We start from the raw sequence: 19,521 nt of genomic DNA on the forward strand, positions 1-19,521 counted from the left end.
GTTCAGGAATTGAGGATTAGTAACTAAAGTTCGAAAATGGTACAAAAGATGCAGATTTAAATCCAAGTTAAAAGTTCGGTAGTGAAATTGGTTCTAAGTTTCTCGTAATTAGAAGATTAATTTATATTTCAGGCAAAGTTAAGAGTTAAAGGAACGAATACATTCTTAAATTACAAAATGTTAAAACTTTATTATTTTTTAAAATTAAGACCTTTGTTTACTTAATCCTTTATGCTGTATGAATTATTTTTGATAAATAGATTGAAACTGTTAATCTTAACCCTAAAAAGTCAAAACAGTTTTGATTGTGATTTTTTAAACTTCTGCGACTTACCATTCCTTTTACTGTCTACCATTCCAATTTTTCCGATTGATAATGAAACACATGAATCTAGCATCAGAATTGGCAGAGTCAATCTGTAGCATTATTTTATAACCGTCGTTGAACAATGAACCCAATTTGTTGAGATTACGACTGCTAATGTTCAACTCCGTAGAATTGTAATTTTGAACCCAATCCAGAAGAGAAGGAAACTCCTGGATCAAGTATTGGGAGAAATTTGTCCTCATGGAGGACTTTTTGATGGAATTAATCCGCATTTGCGTAACATGGTGAGGAAGACAGCGAAAACCTCCCATGGTTAGCCTGATGGCAAGGGGACTCTAATCCATGATATGTCTAACACTGGGATATTTTACGTCAGCACTGTGGTCGGTGCAAACCGGATGCGGAATTCGTATCCACCAGAATTTTCTGGGATTCGAACCCGGTTCCAATAAAAAATCAAGAGGAAAAGATGGATTTTCAGTTCCCTTGTCTTCTGGATTGGGTTCAAAATTACAAGGCTAAGTTGAACATTGGAAGTCGTAAACCCAAAAAACACAATTGAAACACACAATTATGAAATTTGTTTATCCAAATATAATTCCATGGAAAAATTAACGTTTAAGAAATATTTATAATTTTTTATTATTTTATTTAATAAAATTTGAAAAACATTTGAATTATAAGGTATACGAAAATAAGGTATTTTAATTATAAGGTAAGGTAAGTTCTCACATTATCTAACATTAAAACATAAATTTTGCTATGACTGGAAAAATTTCTCCCAAAACTGGACTATTTTACTTCTTTGTGTTAGTTAATTATAAAATTCACCAAATGTGTAACTTGAACCAAATGTGTAAATCGAAGTCATGTGGTCGGTGCTAAGTAGTACAATGGATACAAGTATCTGGAGAAAATTTCTTTTCCCTTCAGATTTATGTCTAAATTGAGGAAGTGGCCTTTTGAATGAGATCCCCTCCACAGAAGATCAAAATTGCGATGGCATGTCTTTGGATTATCCTCAGGGATGATTCTCCCAACTTCGCCAATAGCCCATTATGCTGCTCTAGTGCGGCGTTAAGAAGTACCTACACACATATCTCAATATCAAGTAAAACATTTAGCAAGAAATCCTTGTATTAATCCACTTTTTAAAGGTTTTAAGAAAATTCAAAGAAGATGTTGACTGTGACACAGAAAGTAAATCAGAACTTCAGCATTAATCATCACATGTTGAAGAACTGAAATCGAAACTTCTTGACAACGCTCAATCAATAATAAGAGTTAACGGCTTTGTGCTAGTCAATTTGTTTTTATAAAAAAAAAAGAATGCTGTGTATTATGCTGATAGAGTGGAAGTTGTTTATAGATATGGAGATTATGATGTTCAATTCTTAAGGAAAAAAATGGACAAAGCTCTTTCCCGAATCTTTCCTTTTTACCAGAAAACTACCATTTCTCAAATCTCAAGAGAAGAATAGTTACCAAACTTTCTTCTCAAGTAACTAGTAAAAATATGAGGACTGCATCTCAATGCATATTTAAATTTATCATTTCAAATGCTTTGATGAGATGATAAAACAAATTTTAAAATATTTTTCAAGAAAATCAAATCGAATAATGGTTTTAAATGTATTTATTCGTGCTTAAAATTTCCTTCTCAGTATAGTGAAATACTCTATTACAAAGTACTTTAATTAAACTAAACTATGTCAATATTTATTTAGCAAAAAAGCTTAGTTTGTTTCAATTTGGTTTTAGATATACCTTTCTCAGTTGTAATAAATGACTATTTAATAAGTTTTGAAGTTTGTCCACACGAACCTCTTGTAGTGCGGCTAAAATGGACAAACACAAAATTTTTTTAAAAAAAAAAAAACATTTTTTGTAAAAAACTAAACAACTTTGTAATTCCAAATATAAACCAGAGTGAAGGTAAAAGTCCAAATTATTCTTAAAAAAAAATTTCATTAGTAAAAAAGTATATTAAATATGTTTTTTTTGACAAATTTATGAAAAATATTCTTACAAGCCCCTTCTTCTCTATGTAAAATTCTCGGAAACCCCTTAAAAAGAACATTGAATCTTTAAATTCTGTTGAATAAAGACTTTTCCGGTAGGCCTTAAACACGCCTTTTGTGCTGCGCCCAAAATAAAAAGACATTAAGGGTGTTGTGTGTCAATAATGCTAATTCATACTTCTGTAATCCTCTATTAAGTCGTGAAAAGTAGACTTTCCACCATTTTAATTAATTTTTTAATGTCAAAGGAAATTTAATAAGGTGAAATATATAACAAATGTAAAAGAAAAATACAGAAAATTGGAAAATAAAATAAAGGAGGAAATAAAGTAAGAAACAGATAAAAAAAACTCATGAAATGAAACTGCGTTTACGCGTTTGTGAGACATTTATTTTTTTAGATCTAGAGGACGGCCAAGACCTTGATGGCTGGTCTCCATTAATACAGATTTTAAAACAACCAGGATATTGAACAGGAAAGACCTAGAAACAAACAGAACGATGTAGAGAAATAATCTATAAAAAGTCAAGACCAATCCCGGGGTCTCACGCAATGATTATTATTATTTAACTTTTGCAATTTATTTTATATCGGTAAACAATTTATATTACTATGGAAACTGAATTAAACAAAAAATATAACAATTGCGAAAGAAAATTACATAAATTAGGAGAATAATATAAAAGAGAAAATAAAGTAAAATACAGATAAAAAAAACTCATGAAGTAAAACTGCGTTCAAGCATCTGAATTTGCATATGATATGACACGTTTTAGTATTTAACTTTTCAGAGCTAGAGGGCGTCAAAAACTTTGATGGCTGGACTTCACCAATGCTGATTTTAAAACAATCAGGATAATGAACTGGAAAGACTTGGTAACAAAAAGAACGACATGGAGAAGCGTTCTAAAAAAGGCTAAGGCCCACCTTGGGGATTCGTGCAATAATGATGATTATTTAACTTTTGAAATTCATTTCATATTAATATAGAAATTTTAACCAACAAAAAAGGATGTAATTGTGTAAAAAAAAAAAACCAAATGAACAAGAGTAAAACAAATGGAAAAGATAAAAAAAATTATGAAATAAATTTGCATTAAAGCAGGGAAATTCACATATGCCTCAAAACTCCTACATTATAGTAAGATTTTTAAATTTCCTAATTTATTTTTTATTGCTATAAAATTTAATTAAACAGATGTGTCAGATAAAAATGTTCATTTATTTAAGATTTTATAAATCTAAAGAAGATGAAGTAAATAAAAACAAAGATACCTTGCAAATAGAATGAAACAGATCCATCGGCATGGCCAAGAACCAATCTTCCGGGACAAGTTTTATGCCAACTGATTTGAGTAATATTTGATGATACAGAGTGTATTTCATTCAATGGTTGAGATATATGTCCATTTCTATCATTTTTATCCATGTACTTCCACAAATATAATGGTCCTTTACCATCGCAATATGCTAGACAGTCAACATCAGCCGGAAACCATGCCATTAAAGATGGAACTGCGTGAGCAGTATTCAAAGAGGCCAATAACTTGCGTTTCGATACATGCCAGACACATATTTTGTAGTCTGTACTACAACTTGCGATGATGTCCTTATCTTGTAGGTGCCAAGCAATGGCGGAAATGGTCTTCTTATGTTCGGACATAATTGAATGCAAGTAAAACTGATTGCTTTCAGGATTCCACTGAAATTAAAGATACAACAGATATTGTAAGAGAAGATAATGGAAATAAGTTTCATAATAATTTTATCAGTATTCAGTGATTAGGGTTTGTAATATGAGTAATAGGTTGTTTTTATAAAAAATAATGCCTTGTTTATTGGTTGTTTTGATAAAAATGATACATGATTTATTTTTAGACTTCATAATAATGATTCGTGATTTAGAGGTTGTCTTTATCGATATAAATATTTTTTTAAGAAATAACAGATTTATTGTAACAGAATATAATGGAAATAAGTTTTATAATAATTTTATCAGTATTCAGTGATTAGGGTTTGTAATACGATTAATAGGTTGTTTTTATAAAAAATAATGCTTTGTTTATTGGTTGTTTTGATAAAAATGATGCATGATTTATTTTTAGACTTCATAATAATGATTCGTGATTTAAAGGTTGTCTTTATCGATATAAATGTTTTTTTAAGATTCAACAGATTTACTGTAACAAAATATGATGGAAAGATTTTTTATAACAAATTATATCAGTATTCAGTGATTGCGGTTTGTAATCTGATTAATAGTTTCTTTTTTTATAAATAATAATGCTTTGTTTATTGGTTGTTTTGATAAAAATGATACATGATTTATTTTTTAGACTTCATAATAAGGATTCATGATTTAGAGGTTGTCTTTGTCGATATAAATATTTTTTTAAGATACAGCAGATTTATTGTTACAGAATATGATGGAATGATTTTTTATTTTACAATTTTATCAGTATTCAGTGATTATGGTTTGTAATATGATAAATTGGTTGTTTTTATAAAAATGATGCATGATTTATTAGTAGTCCTTATTATAATGATTTACGATTTAGTGCTTGTCATTATAGATATAAGTCTCTTTAAGGGAACAAATATTACAACTGAGATATTATAGAAATATTGTTTACAATAATTTTCATAAATAATGAGCATTTATTATTTGATGTACCATTTAGTGTTTATGTTTGTAGAGTAGTTGAATTCGGTAGTTGAATTTTAAGCCTAAGTAATTCTTTTTACAATTAAATGTATACATTTTTGTTTGAATTGCATACAAGCGATTGTTTTTCATTTTAAAATTGAAACATGATTGTCTTTATAATAGTGATACATGTTTCAGTGGTTGTCTTTATAGACTTAAGTAATTCTATTTAAGTGATAGAATATTATTATAACAGAATAATATCTTTATAAGTATTTAGTGATCTATATTTTATTAGTTATTTTTGTATAAACGATACATAAGTAATTGGTTATGTTTATAATAACGATGTATAATAGTGGTTGTCTTCATAGATGGAAATTATTCTTTTTAAGGGAAAATGTATACAGTTTTGAATGCCAGTGCAAGTGGTTGCTTTTGGGATTTCACTGAAAAAAGAATATAGTAAAACTATTTTTAATAAAAATTTTAATTCTGTGTCAGTATTTAGTGGTTATGATTTGATAAATGATTTAGTAGTTATTCCTTTTAAGGAAAAAATGTTTGGTATGATTTAATGTAAGCGGATCTCGTTGCTTTTGTGACTTTAATGAAATTGAAGTTACAACATATGTATTCTGCCGCACAATGGAAAAATCAGCATAAGCGATCGCAAATTCATAATTGAAATTTTTATACAACAGGCATTTTTGAATGATGATCAAATTGAAATTTTTTTAAAAGCAAACTTTTTAAAATTAGTTTTCTGAACTCCTATTTTAAAATCGATAGTATTAAAGAAAGAAAATAATTGCTAAGTCGCGTTTCTCAAAATCTATTATGAAGTCCCCTTACGTAGATTTTTAAATTGCCCGGCAGTATCATAATTTCACGCAATAGAAAGATTCCTTATTGCAATTGTATCAGAAATCAGTGATTTTGACCAGATAAATGATTTATATATGTTCTGAATAAAAATTATATATTATTTATTATTTGTATTTAGAACAATGATATAAGATTCAGTGGTAGTCTTTATAAGCAGTTTTATTTAAACAAAGATTATGCTGATTCGTCATAATTGAATGAAAACAAAACTGATTCTACTGAAATTAAATATATAACAGATATATAATAACAGATATATAATAACAGAATATAATAAAAATGTTCTCTATCACAATACTATCGGTAATCATCGATTATGATTTGTTATATGATTTGTTTGTTGTCTTTATCAAAATTGGTGGTTAATTAATTATCTTTATAATAGGGATGTATTTAGTGGCTTTATTCATTCGTAATTAAGTAGTATAAAATAGTCTTTTGAAGAAATAACGTATATTATTTCGACACAATTGAAGTTAAAAATTCCATAGAAATTAAAGATACTACAGATAAATTGTAACATTTTAACTATTTTAAAATAACGTGATAGAAAATAAAATCTTGAAAATAGTAAAAATGATGGCAATACAAAGTGTTATATGGACATGAAAAAAAAATTAATACTAGTTTGAAAAACAACTTTTAATTAAAACTTTAATAATTATATTTTAATGAGACATTTTAATGATGAATCCTAATGATTGTTTCCTGAAACGGAAATTACTTCAAATTTCGACTTCAAATTTAAAATTCAAACTAATATCGAATGATTCAATTATGCTATAATGAGGCTTTTGATTAAGCATATTGATTTTTCACTTTCGTAAAATCTTATTGCAGTGCAAGATGTTTTAAGAAATATTTTGTTATTTTAGTGAAGTATGTTATTATTTCATGGACATAAAAGTAGTTATTATTTAAAAAGCCACTGATTGAAGAAATCGTGAATTGTAAATAATTTTCATTTAGTTTACTTCCATATTAGTAAATTTTTTTAAGATAACACCAATTTGAATGTTATGAAAATACAAAATTCTATGCGCAATTAAATTCATTTCTCCATATTTCTAAAAAGTTTTTATTTTTTTGATCAATGTGTTTAAAAGTTATTTTAAAGACATATATTGGCTAAAATGTGATATTTTTTTTTAAAAATTTGAATGCAATATTTTTGTTATAAATTGAAAAATACACCGCAATTGTCATTAAATGTTCCTAATTAATAACATTAAAAATTAATAATTTTCATAATAATGAAAGTATAATAAGTGTAATAATGAAATCTCCGTTTATATTTTTGTGAATATACATGTTAACTTAAAAAACTAGTATACATGATACGCAATAAAGCATAAGTTTGGGCATAAAGTGAATATTTTTTTTCGTTTTTTATCTTTTACTGGTTTATTAAGCCACTTCGGACTTATTCTGTATTAAAAATTTGAGTTCTGATACTTAATAGCGTAACATTAACATTAATAACGTAAAACTTTATTCAGAATTTATTAAGAAATTTATTTGTGAAAATGATGGAACTTATATATTATTTAATATTTTATAACCGTCGTTCAACAGCCTACCCAATTTTGGGTTTACGACTACTAATGTTCAACTCCGTATCCTTGAAATTTTGAAAAAACCCAGAGGACAAGGGAACTCCTGGATCAGTACTCCCAGAGGTATGATTTGTTATGGGAACATGGAGGACCTTGTGACTCAACAGATTTAACTTGCATCAGTCACCATTTACTACACGGAGATTATTCAGCCGGAGGGGATCGAACTGCTTTATACTAATTGCTAACTATTTTAAGCACTATTTGCACTAATTTATTTATTGTTTATCACCGGCGTTAAGATATCTGTCTTTAATGGGATAGCAGTTATATCACTGTGCATCTCCGTAACCTTATAGTTTTGAACTTAACCCAGAAGACAAGAAATCCCCTCGATTAGACATTACAGCGAACTTGCCGTTGCGGAGAACTAGCCAGAGTTTGTTTTACATAGAAAAGAAAACCTTGATAAACTTTCATGGTAAGCCCTACGACGAGTAGACTCGAACCTATGATTCACTGTTGCTGCTTTCGGTCAGCAAAGTGATCGATGCGGTCGAGCACTATCCTGCGATCAGAATACGAATTGAGAACTCTTCACTTGGAGTCGAACTTAGGTCTTAAGTGTTTGGATTCGACTAATCTTTTCCTTGAGAAACCCGGCATATTTTCGTGACTTATTATTTACTATCCTTCATTATTTGAAATAGTATTTTGCTTTGCTTTATTTATTAACTTTTCTATAATTATTTAGTTTACCTGTAGAAGGATTAAACTTTTTTACGCATTTAACGAAAAAGTTTAATGAAAATTTAATGGACGCATTTAATGAAAATACAATCTTTTTTATGCATTTAATGAAAAAATATTTCCCTCAAAACCCTCTTAAATGTATTTATAAGAATTTCCCTATTATTTAAGACATTTTTATAAAAAAAATTTAAGTCACTCTTCTGATTAATCTGTATTTTTATGAATAAAATTACGCACAACAATACACTTATTATAATTTTTTTTAATGATAATAAGGGCTTTAATTAAAGTTTGTTGTTCTGGAAACTATTATTAACTAGTTAAAAGCCGATAGTTAGTCTTAGCTTAAAAACTTTTTTGAATAATAGAGAGTATAATTAGTTTGAATAATATCAAAAAACTTTGACAATTTTTTTATGCTAAGTATTTTAACGATTTTAAAAGTTTTATTAAAGTCACACTTAGTTTGCGTTTTATATTTATAAGAAAAAAATAACTTTCAGGCAAGAAAAAAATAAAGTTAAAAGTAATTAGGGATTGAAAGGAAGTTACATTTCTGAAACGTGTAAGATGATAAAATTCTGAATCGTTTTGAAGGTAAATTAAAATAATGAGTAAGTAAAGCAAAAGGAAATAAAATTGCGAAGAAAGCAATATACATAATTTTAAAATATCAAACAAGCATATTTTATTGCAACTTTTTATTATGCTTCTGGAATTTGAAACATAATTATGTTAAAAACTTCTTTTAACTATTCCATTGCTTTTTCGTAACTATTTTAGAAAAAGAAAATGTTATGTGTGATACTAAAATGTATCTTGCTTCTTTGATGTTTTTTGATGACTTCAAAAAACTATTTTTAACTTTTTCTGCGTTAGTGTAACTACTCATGTTTATTTGAAGAAAAACTTTTTATTTTCATGCAAAGTAACTTTTTAATGGAGTTGCAATTGAATACGCAAAATATAATAAAATAAATACGAAATTTATAATAAAATAAATACGAAATTTATAATATAATAAATACGTAACGTATAATTAATAAATGGGATTTTGATATGATTTTAGCTTTCCTGTTTACTTAAATATTAACTTTAAAAACGAAACTGAAAAACGCTTGGTATTTAATGCTTTAGAAAATGTTTTTAGAACATATAAATTTAGTTAAATATTTAACTTATAAAATAATTGAAACGTGATATCTCATTGTGTTCGTTTTTATGTTGTTTCTTTTCTTTATCGCTTTGTTTGAGAAGATTTTTTTAATCTGATTTTTGCTCATCTTGCATTTGTATTTCAATATAAAATTTATGCACCAAGAAGAAAAGTATGGTCAAAACTATCAGAATATGGTGAAATTTACCTTGTTTTTAGGTCTATGGGAGCACCAAAAAGCTCGGCAATTTCTATCAAAGAGCTTCGTTAATGATTTTGGCAAAATTAACAGTAAAATATGGTTTTATAAAGTGTGATATAATTTGGTAGATGTGGTAATTTGATAATTTTATCATGGTACATTAGAGCATGGCAGAAAACTATTTATTCGGGAAAATTTGTTTTTCAGTTTTGTATCTTTTGCTAAATGGGTGGCAATAAAAACAATAATTTTGCAAACCAGAATTTCTGGTAAAGTGTTACCGTATGAATGAAAAAATTACCAAATTAATGATTTAAATTCCGGATACCTTGGTATTCATTACCAGAATTATATATACTTTTTTACCAGAAATGTTATTACTATACAATACGGTAAATTTACCAGAATTTTTTTCTCTGTGTGGAAATGACAGATTGATTAAGCTTAAATGTGGGTTATCGCTTTACTTAGAAATCTTTTCGAAGACAAATTTTTCTCGATATATGGACAGGCCTGTCTTCTAAAAGTTATTTATTGAAACCTTAATTCTTATTAATGGAACAGAAGGAACTCCAATTATTTTCGAATGGAAAAAAAACTTTATACGTTTTTTCTGCACATTTCAGTTAAATTTATTTAACAAAACCTTTAAAAGGAAATTTTATGTGAAGGTTTTTTGCTGATTTTTTACTTGAGTGTGCAAATATGAATAGATAAATTAGAAAAAAAAAAAAAAATACAAACTATGAAAATAATATGTCTAATATAAAATTATAAATGGAATATCCGCTTTTATAAGTAATGAACATAAGTGAAAAATTTTATGGTTAACTTACTTCATATATATAAATGGCTAAAGTTGCAGCATAAGCAAATCGTGATCCCGTTGCATCCACGACATTTAAATTCCATGGTTGACAACCAGCTGGAATCAAACCAATTTGACGAACTGAAGTCATTTTTCTGAAAAGAAATATAGCAAAAGATTAGCATGAAAAACTTTCTTTTATTAACATTGTTTCTGTAACGAATTTTTATAATAAAGAATTTAACAATAAATTATGATAAATACTTTTTAGTTTAAACAGTTTATAAAAGATGGCAGCACAGGTACGATTAATTCGAATGAAGGTTTTATGAAAGTTGTTAGGTGTTCTAGCTAAGATTTAGAAAAGTGAGCGGAAAAAATAGTTCTTATCTTATTCTGTTACATGGAAAAGTTGCACAGTTTGCATAAGTATTATCATAATTTTCCTCTTTTTTTAAAATTTTTTGTTTAAAAATAAAACAAAGTTTGGAAAGAATTTTTTGAAGATTTGGAAACAAAGAAGATTCGAATTAAATATATATCAACATTATTATTAATTTTTTGTAAATATTATCTATTTTTTTAAAAATAAATAAGCATATTACAACTGAAAAAAATAATAAAATTAATTAAAATTGACTAATTAATTATAATTAATGTGTTATATATTTTTCAAGTTATTATTGTCTTTTTTAGTCTTCGATTTGTATGTAAATATAATTTTAGAGAATTAAAAGCTTAAAATATTTAATCAATTTAAATCGAATAATGATTAAAAACATCTGCTTTGTTAAACAAAAATGTGAGTAAAATGTGCTAAACCCAAAATAAGAGTAACTGAAAAAATGGCTAAAAATACATTTATATGCATAAGTATTAAAGAAATATGCATTATTTTTAAGAATTATAAAAGTATTAGTAAAATTAAAAGAAAAATAATCTTACATATAATTAAAAGTTAAATTTTTTTTATTGAAAAATCTTAAAAAATGCAAATTAGCTTTGTTGGTAAGAAATTATAATATCAAAATAACCAAAAAATAAAAACGGATGTTTGAATAATGTAAGTGTAATTTGTATATGAAATACACCCAATGTTTGCTAAAAGAATTATGGCCGCTCGGGAAAACGACTAAGACAATCTTTTTTTATTATTACAGTTTATAATTAACTCATTAATCAATTTTTCTAATTAGAAGGGCAGAAAAATTAATACTGTCATTAAAAGAAAAAAAAAAGCAGAAGTTGTTAAACAAGATCAGTTTTAATGATGAAAAAGATTACATATTTCAAGATCTAGGATTAAGCAAAAAGAGTTTTAAGTTAAAAAATATTTAAATTATGAAAAAGATATTATATCTGAGAAAGGAATTAAGGAAATTAAAGTCATAAAAATAAGAAGATTGCTATGGAATTAATAGGCTTATTTATTATAGAGCAGAAAACAAATTAAACAATAACCAACTTGTCTTTTTTGAGGAAAGGCTTTATGAAATTAAAATAAAAGAGGTTTACTTTTTTAAGTAAGCAGTTAAAGTTGCAGTTACCTAAAAGGTCGTGATATATTTATACGCAAGAGAGCAGCCTAAAGCATGGAATGTAAAATAACAAAAATTACGTTTGCATTTACGGTGTCTTTACTATTTCAAAGTCGCCTCTAGCTCTGTCATAAACGTTTTAAAAATTAATAATAAACTATTTTATTGCTGAATTGTTTAAGTTTATATTTGCTTTGGCGGAGATTTCCTCTCAGATGGATTTTATGAAGAAATAAAATGAGTCAAAATGGGAAAAGAAAGCAGTACTGGGGATCTCGTGATCTAATTAACAGAATTCTAGGAGAGTAATTTAATTTTTTTGCCGTGAATAGGAAATATTTTATTGACATCTTAATGAAAAGTTAAGTCTATTGAATTTTTTATTACCTGTGTTAAAGTTATTTAAGGAAACTAGTATTTTTTTATTCTCAGAAAAGAAAATTAATTATTGAAGTTGTTGTAATAACATTTAAAATGTATGTTATTGCAAAGAACTCGGATAGAAATATTCAAACAATGAAAAGATGAACATTGTTTGAATATTTTCTTTAATATTAAATATTTGAATAATGGAATAGTATATATTGAATATTTGAATTTAAGCAATGAAACACATAGAAAAAGTAGTAAAATAAATTTTGTCATTAGGTAGAAAGATACCTGTTATTATAAACGTATACCTTCCTATGTTTGGTTTTAAGTAATTGTCAAAATTAATAAATATACACTTTTTATAGAAATATTTATATTTAACTAAAATAAATCTAATGAAAAAAGTAACCGAATAGGTCAAAAAGAAATTTTTTATTATTTGCTTTAAAGATATTTAAGGAAACTACGGATTTTTCATTTGTACAAAAGAAAATTAACTAATGAAGTTGCTGTAATAATATTTAAAATGTATGTTATTGCAAATGAATCACAAAGAATTATTCAAACAATGAAACGTTCCCATAGGAAAAGTCGTAAAATATATTTCGTCATTAGATAGAAAAATAACTGTTATTTTAAAGGTATAGCTTTTTATATATTTCGGTCTACAATTTTCGGTAAACTGGTACTGGCACTTTTTGCCATAAACAAGATACAAAATAAAAAATCTGATATACCGTAATTTTTACAGTAACAACTATCGTAAAATCACTAATTATCTCTAATTAAATAAATAATGCTGCCAAAAGTATGGTAAAAATGGATTTTACGGTAAAATGGATTTTACGAAGGGTGCACCCAAAGTGCCGGTGCTTCATACTGTGGTTTGATACGGAATTTTTTACATTGAGATTAAGATCAAACAGTTTAAATACTCGGAAATAAAACTATATTCTGAAAATATTTAAAACCATATGAACTAAGCAGCTAAAACTAGTTACACATTTAGAAAACTCAGTTCATTTTTGAACCAAATTTATCTGTGGTTTGAACCATAATACAGATAGAACGTGCTATAACCTTAATAACGCCTTAGTAACAGATTCAGGCTTCAGCTTTTCATCAAGCTGGACAGAAACGATTAAATGATTAAACTTAATTTGCTCCGTATTAAGGTTACTTGAATAGGATTATGGTTTAAAATGCACCAAAACTTTTATTAGTGCAGCATATTTTCCAGCATTTAAGGCTTTGGAAAAACAGTTTTTACGCAAGTAGTGTAACTTCTAAAACAGATTTTTTATCCAAACATGACCATCTTGCTAGTGTTAAACATGCCAATGCTGCGCTCATTAAAGAGTACGGCTTATAACTTACGTCAGGTTGAAGAACATGAGTTAGAGCGACATACCGCAAAGATACATCCAGGGTCACTTCAGGATTCGAACCCACTACTTCCACGTAACATAGCATTAGGTGAAAAGGCGAAAGCGCACGGTCAGCCTCTGCCCAAATTTTCATCTGAGCTTTTATACAATTGCTTATTGTTATTGTCGTTGGTCATTAAAGCAAGGGGGACGATTGATTTTGTTGTCCAGTGACACCATCTATGGACATGAATTCGGCTTCTGCCACACCCATACGTCCCACCTGTTTATAGAGCGTATCCATTCATTCATCCACAGATCTTAATTTTGACGAGAATCAGAGAAAAACCAATCTCCAACTCAATACCCCCAGAGGTATAATTTGCTGATTTAACAGATTTAATACAGATTTAACGTGCACAAGTCACCATTTACTACACGGGGAGTTTTCAGCCGGTTGAATTCGAACTTCCGTTCCCACTAACAAACGTGAGTCCAGCGCCCTGCCAACCAGGCTATTCCGGCCATACATTTGTCTAAACTATTTACATGAAATGGTGGACAAGAATAATTTGATTATAATTTCTAAAACTATTAACACAGTATCCTTTACACTAGAAAATATTTTTTGAAACTACAAAAATTCGATAGTATTTTGTGAGTGTAAATAAACTTTAAAGTATTAGATAATTACTGTAATAATATAGGTAATAACTACAACAATATTCAGGGGTTGGACAAAAATATCAAAATACTTATATATTAACTCTATGTAAACAATCTTTTTTTTCCATCAGCAAATGATTTATCAATTTGTTATTAATTTATTAGTGCCATTTGAAAATCATGATTGAAGTCATGAAAATCATGATTTCATGACAAGAAATCATGATTTTCATGTCATGATTAATGCTGAAGATCATGAAGTCATGAAAATCATGATTTGAAAATGATGATTGAAGCTTTTAGAAATGATTTTCTTTTTACTCATGTAAATTCAGATCGATCAAAATGTGAGGAGGAATTTAATAACTTATTTCTAGCTTTAATACCCGCTATTTTAAAATCTTGTTATAAGATTGCGATATTTATATAAAGATGCCTTTAAAATTAAAGCGGTATTAAAAAGAGAACGAAACAAACTACGTTCCTTTTGCTTGCTGAAAATTTTGCATGATAGAAAAGGACAATTTTTAAAAGCTTTATATCATGGTCTTTCAAGTTTTGCCATCAAAACAAACTCGTAAATGAAATATTGCCTACATGGTATTAATATAAAAGGGTTTCTGTAGTTTTATCCACCCCTGTAAATGTTAATACATTATCTTTAGCCGCGATGGCTAAGGGGATAGAGTGTTCGCCTTCTATTGAGTTAAACCGGGTTCGAATCCCAGGGATGGTTGGTAGATACAAATTTCGCACCCGGCTTGCACCGACCACAGTGCTGACGTAAAATATCCTCAGTGGTAGACGGTTCATAGGTTAGAGTTCATTTACCATCAGGATAACAGTGGGAGTTTCTCGTGGTCTTCCTCTCTATGTGACGCAAATGCGGGTTAGTTCCATCAAAAAGACCTCCACGAAGACGAATTTCTCCCAATACTTGATCCAGGAGTTCCCTTGTGTTCTGGGTTGGGTTCAAAATTACAAGGATACGGAGTTGAACATTAGTAGTCGTAAACCCAAAACTTTGTCGGCTGTTCAGCAACGGTTATAATATAAAATATAACAGAAATACTTTATCTTTGCTACCAATAGAAATGTACTATCTGAAAGTGCGAAAATTCATTTGTAGTTGGTAAGTGTAGGTACTTTATTTACGTGGCACTTTAGCTTCACAGTGGACTATGGGCGACGGTCTAGGAAGCATCAATGTATATATGATCCGAATACATGCCATCACAATTTTGATCCTCTTCACAGGGGATGGCTCCCCTGCGTTCTACTGGCGAAGTAGAGCACTTTACGGTAGAACAGTTTATTGAGGACCGATACCACGCTCTCTCGGTACCTACGCAGTCTGATCAAATTGGTCACCCACCCGCTTACTGACTGCAGCCAGTGATGCTTGACTTTGGTGTTCTACTGGGAACCTTGTCGTTGCGATCAGTCCAATACAGGACAGTTGGGGAGTGTGAATAAACTTTTAAATATTATCAGGATGCCGTGTCTTTACGATCAGTCTAGTATGTGACAGTTGGTGAGAGTAAATAAACTTTTAAATATTATCAGGATGCCGTGTCTTTACGATCAGTCTAGTATGGGACAGTTGGTGAGAGTAAATAAACTTTTAAATATTAGCAGGATGCCGTGTTTTTACGATCAGTCTAGTATGGGACAGTTGGTGAGAGTAAATAAACTTTTAAATATTAGCAGGATGCCGTGTCTTTACGATCAGTCTAGTATGGGACAGTTGGTGAGAGTAAATAAACTTTTAAATATTAGCAGGATGCCGTGTCTTTACGATCAGTCTAGTATGGGACAGTTGGTGAGAGTAAATAAACTTTTAAATATTAGCAGGATGCCGTGTCTTTACGATCAGTCTAGTATGGGACAGTTGGTGAGAGTAAATAAACTTTTAAATATTAGCAGGATGCCGTGTCTTTACGATCAGTCTAGTATGGGACAGTTGGTGAGAGTAAATAAACTTTTAAATATTAGCAGGATGCCGTGTCTTTACGATCAGTCTAGTATGGGACAGTTGGTGAGAGTAAATAAACTTTTAAATATTAGCAGGATGCCGTGTCTTTACGATCAGTCTAGTATGGGACAGTTGGTGAGAGTAAATAAACTTTTAAATATTAGCAGGATGCCGTGTCTTTACGATCAGTCTAGTATGGGACAGTTGGTGAGAGTAAATAAACTTTTAAATATTAGCAGGATGCCGTGTCTTTACGATCAGTCTAGTATGGGACAGTTGGTGAGAGTAAATAAACTTTTAAATATTAGCAGGATGCCCTAGTCTTTACGATCAGTCTAGTATGGGACAGTTGGCGAGAGTAAATAAACTTTTAAATATTAGCAAGGATGCCGTGTCTTCATGATCTGTCTAGTATGGGAGAGTTGGTGAGAGTAAATAAAGTTTTAAATAATAGCAGGGATGCCGTGTCTTTACGATCTGTCTAGTATAGCACAGTTGGTGAGAGTAAATATAGTTTTAAATATTAGCAGGGAGGCCGTGTCTTTACGATCTGTTTAGTATGGGATAGTTGGTGAGGGTAAATAAAGTTTTAAATATTAGCAGGGATGCCGTGTCTTTACGATCTGTCCAGTATAGGACAGTTGGTGAGAGTAAATGAAGTTTTAAATATTAGCAGGGATGCCGTGTATTTACAATCAGTTCAGTATGGGACATTTCCAATTCATCCATGCTGTGTATTTACAAACAGTCCAGTATGGGACAGTTGTTGAATGTTAATAAACTTTTAAATATTTGTAAGGGGACCGTGTCTTTACGATCAGTCCAGTATGGGACAGTTGGTGAGGGTATACAAACTTTTAAGTATTAGCAGGGGTGCTAACTTTTCATATTTTTGAGGAAAATTTAGTGCATTAGTAGTTAAAAGTATGTTTTAATGCATGATTCTTTATTTTATAAATTTGATTTAAAATTATTTTCCACATGAAATATGTAAATGATTTAAAAGTTCATGTGAAACTCCCCTTGGTTCAAGCTCTTTCGTGGCGAGACTTTTGATATGTTAGCTTAATAATAAAACGTTCTGAAACCTTAACTGTCTACTAGTCTATAAGATATTTTTCAAAAAGCGTCGAAGTTGGCAGCCGTATTAGATATTTACGAAAATAATATAGCTATTAATTATAATAATATATCTAGAACTATAAGGAAAAATAGATAAAATTAACTGCTGCAAATTGATAAAAATGCTTGTTGAAATATGCTGTCTATTGCAAAGTACATTTATTGTTGTTAAATAATACGTTAAAAAAAACTTTTGTAATCATCATTTTTTAAAAACCTTAAGATAGCGCAGTATTAATCAATCACTTTACACCTATTTGTCAAATAGAAGTGAATCGCTGTCGAAACGAAAATTTATCACTAAAGAATAGTCTCTTAGAAGACAGCATACTTGACAAATTCATTTTTAACACGAGCTCATAGATTGCATGATTTGAAGGAAGTGTTTCTCAGAGGAAAAAAAAAAAAGATTTCTGAAGCAAATATTGTCAATCTAAGGTCTAGTAAAAATAACTTTACAAGTATATTTCGTACCTACTAAAATATATTTGTTTGGATTCAGTCTTGCAAATATTTTGATGTCAGTTTGAAATATTTATATTTACAATTGTATTGTTCATACATTTGTGATGCAATGTTAGTTACATGCTAAAGCGTAAAGGGTTATAAATGTCATTGTAGTTTAAATAAATGAATAATTGTGGTCTTGCAAACGTATTTATTTGGCAGTTTTGAAACGAACTTTTTTACAAGGTATAAACACACTTTATGCTTTGATTTGACGTTTAAAAATAAATTAAATAAAGTTGTAATTCATGAAATAAGAATATATTGTACTTAGAATATTATGTTAAATTTCAATTGAATAATATTAATATTGCAACCTGCAGATTGCGATAGTTTTAGAATAATTAATTTATATAATATCAACACATTTTTTGATATAATGATCAAAATTGAGTTAGATATAATGTTCTATTATTTAAAATAAATGAAACATTGCGTTGAAAATTAAAAGAACAATTTTGATATTGAAACGAGCCTATTGTAAGATAACATAGGTTTTGGAATATTTTTTCTTTATGAAACATTTTATGCTCTTAAGTTTATAAATAAGTCAAAACACTTGTTTAAAAAACAGATAGACTATTTTCGTTTTGCAACGAATTTATTAGTGAGGAACTCCTATTTGGACAATTTTTGTTTTGCAAAGAATTCATTAGTAGGGAACGCCTGTTTAGATAATTGTCATTTTGCAACAAATTTAATAGTGGGGGGGGGCGGGGCTGCTTTTAAAATTATGTTTTTTTTAACGCATTCGAGTGTAGGATTTCAAAAGAACGGTTCTTTTTTCAAAAAAGAAAGAAAGTGGCAGCTGAAGTGTTTCATCATTAGGATATATTTCGGGGAACAATATAATTCTTTTACAGCCATCTGTATATAAGTAAAATATTTACATTTGGACATTTTGATCTAAAACCACAAGACAGTAACTTTTGCGAAATAAAATGCTTTTTTAGAAGTAATAGAAATTTAAATCTATTTGGTATAAGCAAAAATATAATAGCACTTTTTTCATGCAGGTTGCTTTAATATGTGCAGGGCTGTCATCTATTACGCATTTACGCCTTTCCGTGCACCCTAAAAAAGGAAATCTATGCTGTCTAAACCAGGAGAACATGGTGGCCAGGAAATCGCTCTACCCTACCCAATCCACCACCTAGCGGCGAGCAAAGACGCTTTCGACTGCTAGTTGCTATGTAAATCTGAGTTCTTGTGATGTCCCCAAGCCTTCCTTAATCCCAGTGATGGCTAGTCGGTACGAACTCCGTAACCAGTTCGCCCCGACTACAGTGTTGACGTGGAATATCCTCAGTGGCAGACGGATCATGAGTCCCCCTGTCGTCAGGCTAACCGTGGGAGTTTCTCGTGGTCTTCCTCTCCATGTAACTCAAATGCGAGTTAGTTCCATCAAAGAGTCCTCCACGAAGGCAATTTTCTCCCAATACTTGATTCAGGAGTTCCCTGGTCTTCTGTACTGGGTTCAAAATTACAAGGCTACGGAGTTGAACATTAGTAGTCGTAAATCCAAAAATTAGTTCGGCTGCTAAACGACGGTTATAAAATAAAAATAAAATGATCCTGGACACCTCGTATATAAGAAATTTTCTCTCACGTGAT

At 29.3% G+C, this 19,521-nt stretch overlaps 2 protein-coding genes across 2 annotated transcripts in view; one reads left to right on the plus strand and one right to left on the minus strand.

Annotated features, from left to right (window-relative positions):
* LOC107448478 (WD repeat-containing protein 17) overlaps nt 1-19,521 on the minus strand; it is a 142,662-nt gene that overhangs the window by 68,805 nt on the left and 54,336 nt on the right. Inside the window, exons 2-3 of the mRNA XM_043039824.2 lie at nt 10,389-10,515; nt 3,626-4,052 (exon numbers count right to left, since the gene is read on the minus strand). Coding sequence (XP_042895758.1) covers nt 3,626-4,052; nt 10,389-10,511 — 550 coding nt within the window. The 5' untranslated portion in view covers nt 10,512-10,515. The remainder of the gene's footprint in view (nt 1-3,625; nt 4,053-10,388; nt 10,516-19,521) is intronic.
* LOC139427169 (major royal jelly protein 5-like) lies at nt 15,871-16,599 on the plus strand. Its single transcript, XM_071188034.1, has one exon. It carries the CDS (start codon nt 15,871-15,873, stop codon nt 16,597-16,599), a length of 729 nt encoding a protein of 242 aa, XP_071044135.1.

This window comes from Parasteatoda tepidariorum, chromosome X2 (genome assembly GCF_043381705.1).
Source record: "Parasteatoda tepidariorum isolate YZ-2023 chromosome X2, CAS_Ptep_4.0, whole genome shotgun sequence".
NCBI classification, from domain to species: Eukaryota; Metazoa; Arthropoda; class Arachnida; order Araneae; family Theridiidae; genus Parasteatoda; species Parasteatoda tepidariorum.

Coding starts and splice junctions, on each gene's coding strand:
- LOC139427169 (XM_071188034.1), top strand. CDS start 15,871: ATGCCGTGTCTTTACGATCAGTCTAGTATGGGACAGTTGGTGAGAGTA.